A 17,788-nucleotide genomic window follows, 5' to 3' on the forward strand; every position below is an offset into this window, starting at 1 on the left:
AAGAATTCTGACCGTTCCTATTTGATTTACTCTAACCTTTTGAGAATTTGGCAAATTAACAAAGACAGGTTTAAGTAAAGGTCTAGTATCAGTGAGAATAGAATTGTCGTATGTCATATGTTTTGTAGCTCCTGAATCTAGGATCCAGGAACTAAAATCAATACGTGAAAAACACGAAAGAGGATTAAAGTGAGGCTGGATTATACCAGCACAATTGGCAGTAGCATTAGCATCAGAGGTATGTTCTCCCTGTTAGCCAGACTTCACCTGTTGAAGCAGTTGAAAAAATTGAGAAAACTGCTCTTGTGTGATATTTTTCCCTGAAGAATCTGTGTCATACATTTGTTCTTTTCCTATTTCCTCTGAAGCCATTGCTTAGTTACTGGACGACCCTCCTTGAAACCTCCTAGGCTTAGTGAACTTGAAATTAGGAGGGAATCCTTTTAACCTGTAGCAATGGTCGATTGTGTGTCCAAGTTTCTTGCAGTAGTTGCAAAACATGTTGTTCTTCTTTTCCTCAGAATATCCTTTAAACTTGTTGTTTGGCCTATTATTTTTCTGATTTTCTCCTTGTTGATTTGCTGCCAGGAAAGTCGATTCAATGGGATATTTACTCACATATATCTCACGTTGTTTTCCATCTTGGAGAAGAAGTGAGTAAGCCTGATTAACGCTAGGAAGTGGCGAGATCATTAGAATATTGCTTCGAACAGAGGAATAAGTGTTGTTAAGACCCATCAAGAACTGGATTAAACGACCATCCAGAAGTGATTTAAGGGTTTTGGATTTCCCTCCGCAGGTGCAATCACAACTGCAGTGCACACAAGTATTGAGAGCATCAAGCTCATCTCAGATCCTTTTTACCTTAGTGTAGTATCCGGGAATGTCAGAATTTCCTTGAACTAGCCCACTCAATTCCTTTTGAAGCTGATAGAGTTGAGCACCGTTTGATTGTCCAAATATGTCTTCTAACTCGTTCCAAATTTCATGTTCTATTTTGAAGTACAACACACTCTCTGCGATATCTTTTGACAAAGAGTTTAAGATCCACGAGATTACCATGTCATTACAGCGGCTCCATGGTTGAAAAAGAGGAGAAGAGGACTCTGGTTGAGCAAAACTCCCATCAATGAACCCTAGCTTATTTTTAGCAGACAGTGCTATGCGTATAGCTCTTCGCCATCCTCCGTAACCCTTTCCATAAAAAACTGCATTCACCAGTATCATTCCCGGTGAGTCAGAAAGGTAAAGGTAGTACGAGTAGGTGGAATCAACCAAGGTAGAGTTGGTTGCATCCTTGGTGCTACCAGTAGCTACTGCTGCTGTTTCATGGGCTGTTGGATTCACCATTGTCAAAAAGATGAGAGAAAAAGGGAGAAAAAATAAATAACACGGATTGAAAACGATATGAAAGGAAGGATCAACCCTAAGGCTTTGATACCATGTAAGAATTGGAAAAATATTGATCATGTTGAATCAATTTCTCTGTAATATAAGGACGTATGCATACAAAAACTTCTAACCGACTGAATATATACCTACCATATTTACCCTATAGAAAAATATACATTTAATATAGACCTACCATATTATCCTATTCCTAACAATAAGTATGGAAAGAAATAAACTTGCTGACTTGTATCCAAATTAGGGGAATAAAATTGTTGCTTCCATAAATTACCCATGTAAAAATTTATTTTTCACTTCATTGCTTTTGTTGATAAAACTCTTGATTCCAACAAGAGTCTATCGAAAACTACTCATCTACCTTTAGGAGGTAGAGATGACGTTGGTATACATTCTATTCTTCCCAAACCTAACTTGTGCAATTACTCTGCATGTTGTTGGATTTGACTCCTCTCTATTTTTGTTGTCTCTGTCTTTCTTTAGTTCGTACTTGGATGAGATTAGACACACAATTTAAGTTAAATTTAATGATTATGATTTAATTAATAAAATCAACATCCTAACCAGGATGTATTAGAATAAAATTTTATATTCTTGCCCCCAAATGTTTTAATAGTCCAACAACTATAGCTATAAATTATTTTATTTATAAAAATATATTTTTAAAAATATCTCTCTTTCTTTTTTACCTACACTGCTCCTTTTTCATACTTAGTTGTATATTTTTCAGTATCTCTTTGAGTTTATCCTAACCATGATTTAGCTATTTAATAAATACACCTTATCTGTTTAACTTTTGATTATTTTTCCCTTTGCTAGATTTCTTAACTCTCTTTATCCTCGTTGTGACAAAACAATATTTATTGTAAAAAGTATTGACAACACTAAAAATTAGTACGACTGATTTTTTTTTCTTCAAAATATGAACATTTGATTCTACTAAATTATTGTAATAACACACCTCGACATCATTGATATTGTCATAAAAATAATCAATTAGCATAACTAAAAGAAATTCGGTTATTGAAAATAGGGTGGAGCTACAATATATTATGGGGTTCGGACGAACTCAGTAGCTTTTCCGTAGATCCTATATTTGCATTAAAAAATTTAGTAAATATAAATCTATAATCTATAATTTATAATATATTAAAAGTGCGAAGATCCTTAGAAAAGTGATTTAAACTTTTTACCCTTCATTAAAAGAACTCTTTTAGATAAAACTGTCATTTCACTATTTCTTCAATTTATTATTTAATTATTTATATTATATTAATTAGACTCCTAAAATATATGAAACTCCTAAAATATGGAAAGAGAATCAATTAATATTTTCCTTATAGAAAAATACTCATAAAACAGGACTCTATGAAGAAATACTTCTATAAATATTGAGATGCACGTTAAACTAGAGAAGAAATCGATTTACTTATTGGAAAAATATGATTGATGCTAATCTAACTTAATTCGATTGCATGTCTAGATTGATGGATGCTTAATTTTGTAACCATCAACTTCTTTAGAGTCAAAATTTTCGCCTAGAGAAGAATTATTTTCATCAAAATTAAAACTTGATGATCACTATTGTATTATTTTGTAGTAGTTTACAGGTCGCATGGTAGATGAATGTCGGCCGACTTTGAAGAATTATTTTAGGTAAAGATTAGATTTAATTTTATTATTTTTATATCTCTGTTTTGAGATTTTCTTTTTGTGTTAATGTTAAGTTTAGTTGTATTATTTTGATATCTCTATTATCGTATTATTATGTTATAGTTTATAGGTGGCAGATAAGTGTCAGATGACTTTGATATTTTTTTTGTGTAAATATTAGATTTAATTATATTGTTTTGATGTCTCTATCATTGTATTATTTTATTGCAATTTACAAGTGGTAGATGAATGTTGATCAACTTTGATAATATTTTTTGGTAAAAGTTAAATTTAATTAATTAAATTTTTTAAAAAATATTAAATTTAATTATTATATTTATCTTTATTATTTAAATAAATATTCTACCTAGTTTAACGTTTGAATTTAATAAAGTAGATACGTGCAAAATACGTACACCTAAATTAGAATATAAACTTGCGAACCCACATCAATAATTGCACCACGTTGCTCAGCGGTGAGGAGGAAGATCTTAAAAGTTACACGCATCGAAAGTTGTGGGTTCCGAACCCAAATATGAGCATTTATTTATTTTTCCCTTTTAAGGAAAACATACTTGTGTAGATCTCTTTTTTTTTTTTTTAAAAAAAGACCTGTTAATTTTTCTCTAACAAAATATACATGTGCAGATTCCTTATATGCATATTTTTTCACGAAGAAGAATTTATTTTTAAAAAATTAAAACATAAGATTATTAATAATCCCCAAGCTTACCCATAAAATTAAAAAGGTCTCAATTTCTTTTAGAAAACTTTTGGCCATGGAAATTTTTTCTTTTTTTCTGAAAAATTTTTTCGGAGTTGGAAATTATGGTGTTTGGCCATGAAATTCGGAAAATAATTTCGAATTTTTTTTTCTGAAAATGGAAAACAGGTTTGTATTGTTTTCACAATTTTCCAACTTCAATTACAACTTTTATTATTATTACATATAAACTCAATCTTTTAAATTTTTACATAAAACTCTCTTTATAACATTACTTTTTCAATATTACGTATATAGCAGTTTTAAAGAATAAGATAATTATAATTTCAAACTTAATGCTATCCTAATTAATATATATCTCTTTTTCTTTCTCATCATTATTTTTATCCCTTATTTAATTTTCTCCTTTATTTAGGACATTATTTTACTGCTAATTTAAATTTATATCCATAAATATATAAAGTATTATATTTGTACCTATAAATATATAAAGTATTTTATTTATACCCATAAATATATAAAGTTTATACCATACATATACCATATACACACATATATAAATATACAAAGTATTAAGAAAACATACTAAGTATATTTATAATATAAATATACAAAGTATGTTATATATGAAGTTTATACCATGTATATACCATATACACACATATATAAAAATACAAAGTATAAAGAAACATACTAAGCATATTTATATATTTATGGTATATGATATAATATACCATAACTATGCAAAACATGTTTTACATAGAAATAATTTATTCACACACAGTAAAATCTTTCATGTATAAGAAAATTAAAGAAATAAATTAGTGGCACCCTAAAATTTAATAACAACTCATCATTTCCTATTTTTTAGGAACGGAAAATAAAGAAAATAAATTAAATAAATTCCTAAAAAAATAAATTTGTTTGAAAGATAATATTTGTTACCGAAAAAACAGGAAGCAGTGTTCTGTTGATATAACATCCATATTTAAAATTTTCAAATATGAGAAAACGGCTATTAATGTAAATATTATATATGTCATAACTGAAATTCATTAAATATGACCATGTATATGTAATTATTTTTATAATTGTGGATAATTGTGTTCTTTTTTCATTAGTAGGTAAATTTTAGTTGGGTGATTTTGATAGTTTGTAAAGCTAGGGCATAAAATCATATTTAAAAAAGTTTTTTCAAAAGTCAAAAAAAATAAATTCAAAAAAGACATGACCAAACACAACTCCAACTCCAATTTTGAAAATTTTCATGGTCAAACCACTAGTTATTAGGTATTCGTTTTTTCTTCTTCAAAAGACAGTGACAGTCTTTGGTCCATCTGCCACCCACTTTGTTGTTGGAGTTCAAATCTCATGACTAATACTTTCACAAAATTCTTTCGATTTTTTCTTCTCTTTTTCTATTTATTATTTTCAATTTATTTGTCTATTATAACGTGTAATATATATTTGAAATTAATTTTTATTCTTTGAGTTTAGGGTTGTCCCATGTATTGTTGTTTTATATTTATTATTTTTGTCGTGCTTCTCAAAATTTCAATCCAGAACTCATCACGACAATTAGATGGTCACTTTCATATTTTGATTTTTTTATAATGTATTTTTTTTTTCATAATTTACAGTTTTTATATGAATTGATGATGAGAAATAGACACAAACAGTGGAAAAAACTTTTTCCCTTTTTTGAATGTATTAAAAATGACTTGTGAGAGAATTGATGATGACTTTTTAAATAATTTTTTAGTTTGTTATATAAAGGACAAAGTATTTAAAAATTTACCTAATGATAAGATTATTAATCATTTTCAAAACATTACAAATTGTCGAGTGCAGTTGTAAGATAATATTTGTACTTATATAGTGCTTAAATAATTCGTTGGTTTTTTAATATCGATATTTGTATGCTAGTTTGACGGTTATTGTATACTAGCTTGAGATCATTATCATGTCTTAAATTTCAGAACCCCAAGCTTCAAGTTCTAGCTTCGCCTCTAATTAAAAATATTGAAAAAATTGAAATGTTGTCATCTCTACTTATAACTAATTTTAAAGCAAAAGTGTCTAGCGACTAAACATAAAATAAAAAATTAACTCAAAGAGAAATTGAAAAATATACAACGAAAAAGTACGAAAATGGAGCAGCCTAGGACAAAAAGGTGGGAAGAGAGAATTTTTTGAAAATATATTTATCCACAAAATAATTGTAGCTATGATTGTGGGATTATCAAAAATTTAGAAGCAAAAATATAAAATATTTAAAGTCAAATTTCTTTATAGTGTTAATAGTTGTTCACAAATTTCATGGCTGCTATAAAGAGGTGGTGTTATATATATATATATATATATATATATATATATATATATACTGACATTTGATGTTCAAATCTCATTTAGTTATTATAAACAAAAATATGCAATATTAAAAAAGAGCATGAATATAAAAAAAGTAAATATTAGTAGTCTCTTCCACATGAAGTTATGAAATAACTGATGTACACAATTTAAATACTTTTTTATCCTTTAAATTAGATATTCACATTTGCAATTTACTGTATGCATATATTATTACACAATATTTGAGTATGTTGTTATTGAGTGGTAAATTTACAAAGAGCATACCACTATAATAAGCGTTATTTTTGTTATATATAGAATGCTATTATTGAGAAGTAAAATATAAGATGAAAAATTGATCGAAGAAAATCAGGCCATTATAATGAAATGTCGTTATAACCAGGTGATGTTGTAAAGAAGCCTGACTCTATATCTAAATAAGGATAGGATTTTAGTTTGGCTAATTAAATCATAAACATTAGATTTAACTTAAGTCACGTGTCTCTCTTCCATATAAGAACATGAGAAAATGGAAACAGTGGAAATGGAGAGAGAGTTGGACCCTTATTGTTGTAATCTCAACAATAATCTTTCTATAATATGAATTTGGCGAAATGGTCTACTGAACTCTTGTACTTGTTTCTGTCTGTAAAGTGGTCACTTCTACCCCTTTGTAATCTGAACCCTTCAACCCATCAAAATTCAAGATTTTAAACCCTTCTGACTATGTGTATTGTTTACTCTCCCTAAAAAAATTGTCATGTCATATCCACGTCACATAAATCAATGACATGTCATAATATCTTCATTAGTTAATTTTTAAAATTATTAATCAATAATATTAAATAAAAAATAAAATAATAAATTAAAAAATTATTTTTTAAAATAAAATTCATCTCCACCGTTATTTAAAAATTTTAAATAAAAATTTATATCATATTGATATAACTTAATCGATTTATAATATAAATTAGAATTTATATATCATTAAGTTATGATTTAAAATCATAAAGTCTCGTAAGTTATATTATAAAATCAAAAACTTTAGCAACGAAGATGAGATTATGATTTGAGATTTCGCTATATATATATATATATATATATATATATATATATATACATATATATATATATCATTTAATCAAAAACTTCAACAACAAAAAATTTCATCTCTTCCATTATTTAAAAAAAAATTCATCTCTAACATTAAATAAATAACAAAATAATGAACTAATAATTTATTTTTTAGAATAAAATTCATCTCCACTATTAATTAAAAAATATAAATAACAATTTATATCATATTAATATAACTTAATCAATTTATAATATAAATTAAAATTTATATATTACAAAATTTTGAAGAGGGAAGGGGGGGGGGGGGGGGGGTTTGGGTGATATGGTGGGGGGGGGTTGGAATTGATGGGGGGGGGGGGGAGGGGGAAGGAAGTTTGGCTGGTGGGGTTGGTGGTGGTGTTGCGTGGGGGTTGGGGACGGGGGAGGGGGAAAAAGTTTGGCTGGTGGGGTTGGTGGTGGTGTTGCGTGGGGTTTGGGGATGGGGGAGGGTGCTGGATGAGGTGGAGGGATGGGGGAGAGTGTTGAATGGGGTGGGGGATGAGGAAGGATGCTGGAGGGGGTGGGGGGATTGGGAGGGTGCTAGAGAGGATGGGGGGACCCCTGGTGTTTTTTTAATTTTTGTTTTTAAATTTACTATTTTTTTAAATTTTAAAAATATTTTAATATAAAAAATATTAAATTACTGATTTAAAAATGCGTGTAAACAAGCATTTTGCCAACTCAATAATTTAATGTCACATATGCATTAGAAGGATTTAAAATCTTGTATTTTGATGGGTTGGAGGTGTCATACCCCATTTTTAACCAAAAGGATATGGTTTTATGGTTTGAAAGGATTTTTATTATTAAGTGACAAAAGATAAGATTTGTTTAGAAAAGGATTCTTTTATATTTAAACTCAGAGTCACCACTTGACATATATCGGGTGTGCCAAGTCTCCTTTGGAAATCCTTTTTAAAAAAATTATTTACTCTAAAAATCGATCCATGAACAGAGATTCTGGTTAAGGAATTTTGTTGATCGAGGGGAAGGTGTTAAGTATCCCTCGATCCCGTGGTTCGACCGCGGTCGCTTTGTTGAGTATATCGGCTAGTCTGACGCCATGAAGTGAATAAACCACATAAACACACAACAACAAACAAACAAATCAAACAAAACAAGTCCTAAAAAATAGTGTCTAGTCCAATTATTACAGTCCAAAATAAAAGATACTAAAATAAACCTACACTAACCTACACTAGTCCTAAACTATGCTCTACCTAATGTATCGAGCTTTGATCACGAACGTCTTTCACATGCAAGATTCTTTGGGGCATACCCCGGTGAATATGTAAAAATGGCCTCAGGGCATTCCCCGGCTAAATGAACACATTCTCCAATTTCAAGCGACAAAATGAAACGATCTCAAGCACAAAAAACTAATCATTCCTCAATCGTCAATTTCTATAATTTACCTACCCAACTTAGTATTTGCCTACCCATTTGACGGCCTAACACATGATACTATCGGGATTGAGAGATCGATATTCATTCTAATTTAAACAACCAAACATTGAATCGACATAAACCAACATTCATTTTTTCAATTTTTAATCTTTGCCCCAATTTCCCAATTTAAAATTTGTCCCAAAATAATTCAAATCCTTCAATTATTCCATTCAAATGATTAATCAATCAATATCAACCACCATCCACAATCCAAACATAACCAAATCATATGAAGCAACATTCACACGCCAAGAATTTACCACACCAAGTATTGAATAATTAAGATTAATTGAGAAAGGATGAGAAATAGACCTTAATGTGTCTTTTCAATTGAGTATTATTCAATTAAACAAGATGGAGTCCGGGCCGAGAACCTCAAGTCGAACTTCAATAAATGAATCCACCAACTCAAATTAAAAATCGCAAAACAGAAAAAGATTCGAACCAGATTCCGATGGATTTGGACAGAATCAAAAGTGAACTGGAGTTGGGTTAACTGTTTTTGCTTCGTCGTAGCTCCAACGTAACCAAAAATGAAGAACAAAGGACAACAATCACGTTTTCCAGTGAAAACTCACTGGAAAAGCCTTTTTCTCGTTGGTTTTCTTTTATTTTTACCCTTCTCTTTCGCTTGTTTTCCCTTGATCTCTATCTCTTTTTTAAATCACTATCCCCCTCTCTGAATTCTTACTGTTTCTGCCTCTATCTCTTCATTTTGTGCTCACCTTTCAGCTCTCTCTGTGTGTAGATGTGAGAATTATTGTATGTGTATTCGTGGAAACTAGAAAATGAAGGAGCTCTTTCCTTCTCTATTTATGGTCTGTGTATGTTAATGACATCTGCGTATGTCAATATGTATGTGTGTGCATATTAAATTCTCCTCTATGATGGTGTGTGTATTGCTGTGTATATGAGAGTCTAGGGAGTGTGTTGTCTGTGTGGTGTTGTTGCGCCTATTAATGGTAGGGCCTGATTCAGTTATGGGAGTGGGAAAATGTGATTAAAGGGTGTGTGGTACGTGGGATGGGTTGGTTAGGGCGAGGTTTCAAAAGTGAGGTAATTTTGTTAGGTTAGTTATTTTTATTTTTTTATGGAGAAATCATTAAATGGGTGAGGGAGTATGATAAGGTGAGGCAAAAAAAGATAAAATTTGGCTTGTTTGGGAGGAACAAAATTACGTGTGTACATCATGCCCCTCTTTGGATGTAAACACAAAGTATTTTCAGACAAAAAAGTTGACAACGAAACCAAATTTTGATCCAACCGTTATTCTAAGAGAGGAAACAGAAGGATGAAATCCAACAGATTCTTGATTTTGGACATCCTACTTACCCAAGTTATGAGGGGATCAAGGTACAAGTATTTTCAAGGGTTGAAAAAGAAGTGGACTATACCGATTTGGAGAGACGAGTGAGGTCCCGTCGAGGTTCCGGTCCGCAACTCTGTCATTACATCAAAAATAAAAATAAAAAATTAAAAACATAAATGAAATTACAAAAGTCCTATCTATGCAGCTGTCCTCGGCTCTTGACTTGTTATTTCATCACCCTGCGAGCTCCTGACTTGCAATTTTCTTACTTTGTTCTCCGGGCGAGCTCCCGACTTGCAATTTCATCACCTTGTTGCTTGACTTTGAATTTCTTCACCCCGTTCTCTGGGAGGGCTCCTGACTTGATATTTCTTTAATCCGTTGACTTTCAACATTTCACTTTGTTGCTTGACTTTCAACTTCTTCACCTTGTTGCTTGACTTTTCATTTATTTGCCCTGTTCTTCAGGAGGGCTCTTGAAATCACATCAAAACTAGTAAGAAAATTATCCCAAACAAAGGTTATGATAGAAATCTCACTTTTAAAAAATAAAATATTATTTTTCAAGAGGGTCCTAACTGGTGATTTCAATAACATGAATTAAACTTTTTGCCCCAGTTTATCACCAGAAAACTTTTGCGAATGTCAAATCCAATCATAACTACTTGCATGTTGCAATGATGAATCAAGACTCTGACCAAGAAATGCATATCTTGAGAGTAAAATGAAATGACCAAGACTAGGAAGTACGTCTCCCAAGAATTAAAGTGAGGAATTCCGACTAGAAAGTGCTTCTTCTAGAGATACAGGTTTAAGTTAGGAAGTGTGCCACCTGACAAGGAAATGCATCTATTAAGGGTTAAGTGCAATGAGTTGACTAGAAAATACTTCTTTTAGAAGTGAAGAGGAATGACTCGACTAGAAAGTGTATTTTCTAGGAGTTAAGGGGAATGACTCGACTAGAAAGTACATCTTCTAGGAGTCAAGGGGAATGATTCAACTAGAAAGTACATCTTCTAGGAGTCAAGGAGAATGACTCGACTAAAAATTACCTCTTCTAGGAGTCAAGGGGAATGACTCGACTAGAAAGTATATATTCTAGGAGTCAAGGGGAATGACTCGACTAGAAAGTACATATTCTAGGAGTCAAGGGGAATGACTCGACTAGAAAGTACATCTTCTAGGAGTAAAAGGGAATGACTCGACTAGAAAGTACATCTTCTAGGAGTCAAGGGAAATGACTCGACTAGAAAGTATATCTTCTAGGAGTCAAGGGAAATGACTCGACTAGAAAGTACATCTTATAGGAGTCAAGGGGAATGACTCGACTAGAAAGTACATCTTCTAGGAGTCAAGGGGAATGACTCAACTAGAAAGTACATCTTCTAGGAGTCAAGGTAAATGACTCGACTAGAAAGTACATCTTATAGGAGACAAGGGGAATGACTCGACTAGAAAGTACATCTTTTAGGAGTCAAGGGGAATGACTCGACTAGAAAGTATATTTTCTAGGAGTCAAGACTTAAGTTAGGAAGTGCATCACCTAACAAGTAAAATTCGAATTACCCAATCAAGGAAGTATGTCTCCTTACAAATACCACTTGAATTATCCAGATAAGGAAATGTGTCTCCTTACAATGCCACTTAAATTACCGAGTGCCACTTGAATTACCCAAGAAAATGCGTCTCCTTACAAATGTCGCTTAAATTACCCAAATAAGAAAATGTGTCTCCTTACAAATGCCACTTAAATTACCCAGATAAGAAAATACGTCTCCTTACAAATGCCACTTAAATTACCCAGACAAAAAAATGCGTCTCCCTACAATTGTCACTTGAATTACCCAAACAAGGAAATGAGTCTCCTTACAAATGTCACTTGAATTACCCAAGGAAATGCGTCTCCTTACAAATGCCACTTGAATTACCCAAACAAGAAAATGTGTCTCTTTACAAATGCTACTTAAATTACCCAGATAAGGACTTATAAATTCCACTTAAATTATCCAGACAAGAAAATATGTCTCTTTATAAATTCCACTTGAATTACCCAAAAAGGAAATGTGTCTCCTTATAAATGCCACTTGAATTACCCAAGGAAATGTGTCTCCTTACAAATGCCACTTTAATTACCCAAATTAGAAAATGCGTCTCGTTACAAATGTCACTTGAATTATCTAAGGAAATGCATCTCCTTATAAATGCCGTTTGAATTACCTGAACAAGGGAATGCATCTCCTAAAGATTAAATAGAAAGACTCAACTAGAAAGTGCAACTTCTAGGAGTGAAGGTTCAATTTAGGAAGTATATCACCTAATAAATGAACCTGAATTACCCGGACAAAGAAGTGTATCTCCTAGAGATATTAAATTATGAGTTTTACCATGATTTTGATTACCAAACCTATGCAAAAACATTGCCATTTGCATTTGTAGAAGTGAGAAATTATGGCCTTTGATGTTTAGGCTTTGAAATTCTTGATTTGAAGGTAACATGTGTTACTATTTCATACAAAGAAAACTTGTGAGTTTAACAACATGGTGGCTGGTGTAAAACCCCGCAAAAGTCCCCTTGTAGTCTGAGCCTTAGAGCATGTCAAGTGAAGTATAATTCCGACCCTAAAAGATTGAGAAGGGACTTACCATGTGATTAGTGTTTTGACTTTGATTGAATTTCCCTAATATCGACTTATTGTCACATAGATAATTGAATTATCTTTCCAATGATACTATTTTTGTCCAAATCCAGTATCGGGGTGAGAAGTTATGGCTATTTTACTGAGAGTTGTCAGAACCGCGCAGGTGCGATGGACAGGTTGATGGACCGTCGCAACCAAGGTAGTGACTCCCTCTTCTGGACCAAGTACGATGGCCAAGATGATGAACCATCAAGCTAGCGACGAACCGTCACTAGGATCGTCGCAACTAAGGCAGTGTAGCCTTTTTCTGACCAACGTGCAACAGATGATCCGACGGACCGTCACTCCAACCATCGAAAATCCCATCCAATATTTTTAAGTCATTTTTAAAAGGATTTTTTGGGTTTTTTCCCTTTTAATACCCTGATATATTCAAAAGAAGCATATGACTTTATTATCTCTCAAAACATCCAAGAGCTAGGGTTTCTCCTTCAAGAGCAAATCCCAAATCCTTCTCCAAGAAATTCAAGAACTCACCATAGATTATACAATTTGAGTTGAGATTCGAGTTCCCCAAGTCCAAGGCTTCAAGAACCCTCTCTCAAAGAGTAAGAAGAAGAGTTTCAAGCAAGCTTGTTCATCTAAATTTCACAATCTAAGGTATGCGGGGTTTGAACAAGAATAATTCTTTCATTTTTATGCCCAAAACTTGTTTTAAATTACAAATATACATGACTTTATGAGTTCTCCTATGAATTTGAAGTGTGGTTTCATAACCAATGTTACTATGCATGAGATTTTGAGATTTGCCAATGTTTTAGAAATTGAAGTACATGAGTATGTTGAGATTTTGAGACAAATTACTGTAAATTCTAGATTTCTATATGATTTATGAGTCCATATGATATCTAGTATGTATTTTGATGAATCTTCACTTGAGATTTGATTATGGATCATTAAACCCTACTTGAGATTTTAGTTTTTATGAACTTTTGTGCTATACGCACCCATGATTTGAGTACTTTGAGATTATTGAGAAAGTTTTAACCTTAATGGTCATAGTATCTTTGAAATCCACCTTACCAAACGAGACTACAGATTTTATAGTTGGGTTCTTATGAACCATGAGATTATTTTAAAGTGGATTTCCATAAGATGAGCATAGCTAACTAAAGGGAGTAGTATTTAGCACCGAGTTAGGTAAGTTACTACGGTTTCATACCCCAGAACTATGTGCCACCTTAGGATTGAGATTTATAGACCTGAGGCCGAGATAAGTGATTACTGAGTTGAGGTTATACTCCCTGGCAAGAGTATGACGCCTCTCCCCAATGTGAGGTTTCTTCCTTAGGAGGACAAGACGTTAGACTCCATGTAGGTCACATAGTTTATGTCGGTTAAGAGAACCTCCCTAAAGTATTTTCCCTTGAGATAGAATATTTTCCCTAAAGTTTTGGGATAAGTGATTTTTCCCTAATAGTAAGATTTACAAAATAGTTTCTTGATGTAAAATTTTCCCAAGAGGAAAATAGTTTTTCCTACTAGTAAGAGTTGTAAAATTCCGAGTTCCAAGTGTATTGAGTTTAAAAGAGTTCTAAGTTCTTGAGCATTAAAGAAGTTTTACTCTCTATGAAATAAAAGCATAAGTTTGAAAGTATTGTTTAAAGCTTTCTTTAGTCTTCGAGTAATGAGAATAAGAGAAGTGTTCACATGTTTAAAGCTAAAGTATAATGACTCACGAGATTCGTGTTACATGCTTCATTCTACATGATTTATGAGCTTTATATTGTAGACGTATTCAAGCTATGTGTGTCATTCATATTTGCATGCATGATTTGATTAAAGAGTATGGATATTGTTTTCTGTAAATGCATACACCCTCATATACTTAGTACATTCCCAAGTGCTGACCCACATATACGTCTATGTGCTACATTGTCTTATAATATAGGTTTAGTTGCTCAGTCCCAGCCTCGTCAGTAATTTTCGAGTACCGTTTTCTACATCTCTACAGTGGTGAGTCCTCATGGTTCGAGGACCTATCTTAAGATATTTCAGTGTTTTAGTAGACATATTATTACTTTCAGTTCAGTTTGAGTCAGTTGGGGACCTGTCCCAATGGCTTTCTAGTAGACTTGAGTAGTAGAGGCTTTGTCAGACTAGTTATCAGATTATTAGTATATTGAGATTTCCAGTATTGTGGTCGTTTGGACCAAGTATTTTCTTCGTATTTTCTATCATTTGATATGACAGTACCAGTTTTTTATTTATTTTATCTCAAATTGAGTTATTATACATATTAATAAGATCAAAGGGTTAGCTTGGGGCTACTTGTAGCCTTAAGCACCGTGTGACATTTCGGAAGAAGATTTTGGGGTGTTACAAACTTGATATCAGAGCCTAAGGTTTAAGGAGTCCTAGGGAGTCCGACAAGCCGCGTTGAGTAGAGTCTTGATTATCGGTGTGTAGTACGCCATATCTATGAGCAAGAGGTTATGAGACATTTTAGGAAAAATTATTTCTTTATTTAACATTCTATCGTTTCTACAGTTGTCCCTCTAATCTAATAATTCGTGCTCTTCTATTTCAAAAAATACCTCCACAAAGAGCGACCGCATGCAGAAAAGATAATGTGCAACCCCATCCCGTTGATCTCTTAAATAAGATAGTATCTCTTGTTGAGTTTTGGGCGGCCTTTCAGGCGTTAGCCTAAGCAGTCACTGCTAATGTTTAGGCCAATAACCATGCTGCAGTTGCAAATCAGCAGGGAGGTGATTTAGCTATTGCTAGGATTCATGATTTCATGCAGATAAATCCGCCAGAGTTTTAATGGTCTAAGGCAGGTGAGGACCCACAGTTATACCTTGAGGAGATGAAAAAAATCACACAGGTGATACATGTTTCTGAGGAAGAAAGTGTCGAGCTGGCATCTTACAGGTTGAAAGATATTGCTTATGAGGTGAGAGTGTTGTTCCTATGACTTGGCAGGTGTTCCAAGATGCATTCTTGGACAAGTTTTTTTCGCTTGAGATAAGGGAAGCAAAGATTGAGGAGTTTATGAACTTAAGGTAGGGCTCCATGACTGTTAAGAAGTACCGCTTGAAGTTCAACCAATTAGCCAAGTATGCTCCTGATTTGATTTCTGACACTCGAGCTAGTATGAGCAAGTTCGTGACAGGTGTTTTTGGTTTAGTGTTGAAAGAGTGTAGGACGGCGATGCTGAATAGGGATATGGATCTGGCTAGGTTGATGATGCATGCACAACAGATAATGATAGATAAGATAAGGGAGAGAGATAGAGTAAGGGAAAACAAGAGGACTAGATCCGAGCAGTATGAGTATAGTCAGGCTAGTCCCCATGGAAGGAACCGTCCATAGTTCTAGAGTCGTTCATCTATGCCAACGCCTTCATCAGCTAGTGCTCCCGTGCCTAGAGGCAGGCAGGAACAAGAGAACAGGTCTTCTATGTCTAGGTCGCGGAACAGTGTAAGTAATAGACCTTGCTATCCTCCTTATGCTAAGTGTGGTAGAGATCATCTCGGTGAGTGTTTAGCAGATTAGACAGATTATTTTGGTTATGGAAAACTGGGCCACAGACTTAGAGACTGTCCGCATGCTAGGTAGGGGAACAGAGAATCTCGACCTCAGGCACAGACTACAAGTGCTCTAGCTCCTGTACCTCGTCCCATCCTTGTTTAGGGCATTTCATCTAGCACTGCTGGCGGTCAGTGCTAGAATAGATTCTATGCCTTACTATCCTATCAGGAGCAGTAGGACTCTCCCGACGTTGTTACTGGTATGCTCCATGTCTTTTGCTTTGATGTTTATGTGTTGTTGGATCCCTGGTCAAGTTTCTCCTATGTGACCCCATTAGTCGCTGTGAATTTTGAAATGAGTCCCGAAAAAATTCCTGAGCCTTTCCTAGTTTCCACACCAGTAGAGGAGTCAGTGCTTGCTAAGCAAGTGTGCAGAAATTATCCTATTACTATTCTTCATAGAGTCATATTTGCTGATTTGATAGAGTTAGACATGGTGGATTTTGACCTTATTCTGGGTATGGATTGACTTCATTCTTTCTATGAATCTATACACTGTCGTACCTATGTGGTCAAGTTTCAGTTCCCTGATGAACCAGTTTTTGAGTGATCCAGGAGTTTAGTATCTCCCAAGAGTCATTTTATCTCCTATCTCAAGGCCAAAAAGCTAATATCCAAAGGTTGCATTTATCACTTAGTTAGAGTTTAAGTCCGAGGCTCCAACTATTCAGTCAATCAGCGTTGTTAATGAGTTTCCTGATATTTTTCTGGAAGATCTCCCAGGGGTACCTCCCGATAGAGGGATAGAATTCAGGATTAACCTTCTTCCCGACACTCAACCTATTTTTATCCTGCCTTATAGTATGGTTCCTTCAAAGCTTAAGGAATTGAAAGAGCAACTCAAAGATCTTTTAGACAAAGGTTTCATAAGGCTGAGTGTTTCTTCTTGGGGAGCACCTGTTTTATTCGTGCGAAAGAAAGATAGTTCTTTGCATATGTGCATTGACTATGGTCAGCTTAACAAGGTCACAGTCAAAAATAAGTATCCTCTTTCGAGAATCGATGACTTGTTTGATCAGTTGCAAGGTGCAAGTTATTTCTCCAAGATAGACCTTAGATCCGGTTATCATCAACTTAAAGTGAGGGAATGTGATATTCCAAAGACAGCCTTTCGAACCCGCTATGGTTACTTTGAGTTTCTAATCATGTCTTTCGGTCTAACCAATGCCCTAGCAACCTTTATGGACCTCATGAATTGAGTGTTCAAGAAATATCTTGATATGTTTGTCATTATTTTCATAGATGACATCCTTGTGTACTCCCGTACTGAGAACGACCATGCAGATCACCTAAGAATTATCTTGCATACTCTTAGAGATCACCAGTTGTTCACCAAATTCAATAAATATGAATTTTGGCTAAGATCAGTAGCTTTTTTGGGTTATATTGTTTCAGCCGAAGGCATTAGAGTTGATCCCCAAAAGACAGAAGCTATAAAAAATTAGCCTAGACCTATTTCCTCATCTGACATTGGAAGTTTCTTGGGTCTAACTGGCTATTACCACCGTTTTATTAAGGGTTTCTCTTCTATTGCGTCTCTCAT

At 33.6% G+C, this 17,788-nt stretch overlaps 1 protein-coding gene across 1 annotated transcript; it reads right to left on the reverse strand.

Annotated features, from left to right (window-relative positions):
* Window positions 1-375: 375 nt before the first annotated feature.
* LOC124896911 lies at window positions 376-1,350 on the reverse strand. Its single transcript, XM_047408783.1, has 2 exons — window positions 865-1,350; window positions 376-744 (listed from the first exon to the last, which is right to left on the reverse strand). Exons 1-2 carry the CDS (start codon window positions 1,348-1,350, stop codon window positions 376-378), a joined length of 855 nt encoding a protein of 284 aa, XP_047264739.1.
* Window positions 1,351-17,788: the final 16,438 nt, after the last annotated feature.

Source organism: Capsicum annuum, chromosome 3 (assembly GCF_002878395.1).
Source record: "Capsicum annuum cultivar UCD-10X-F1 chromosome 3, UCD10Xv1.1, whole genome shotgun sequence".
Lineage (NCBI taxonomy): Eukaryota > Viridiplantae > Streptophyta > Magnoliopsida > Solanales > Solanaceae > Capsicum > Capsicum annuum.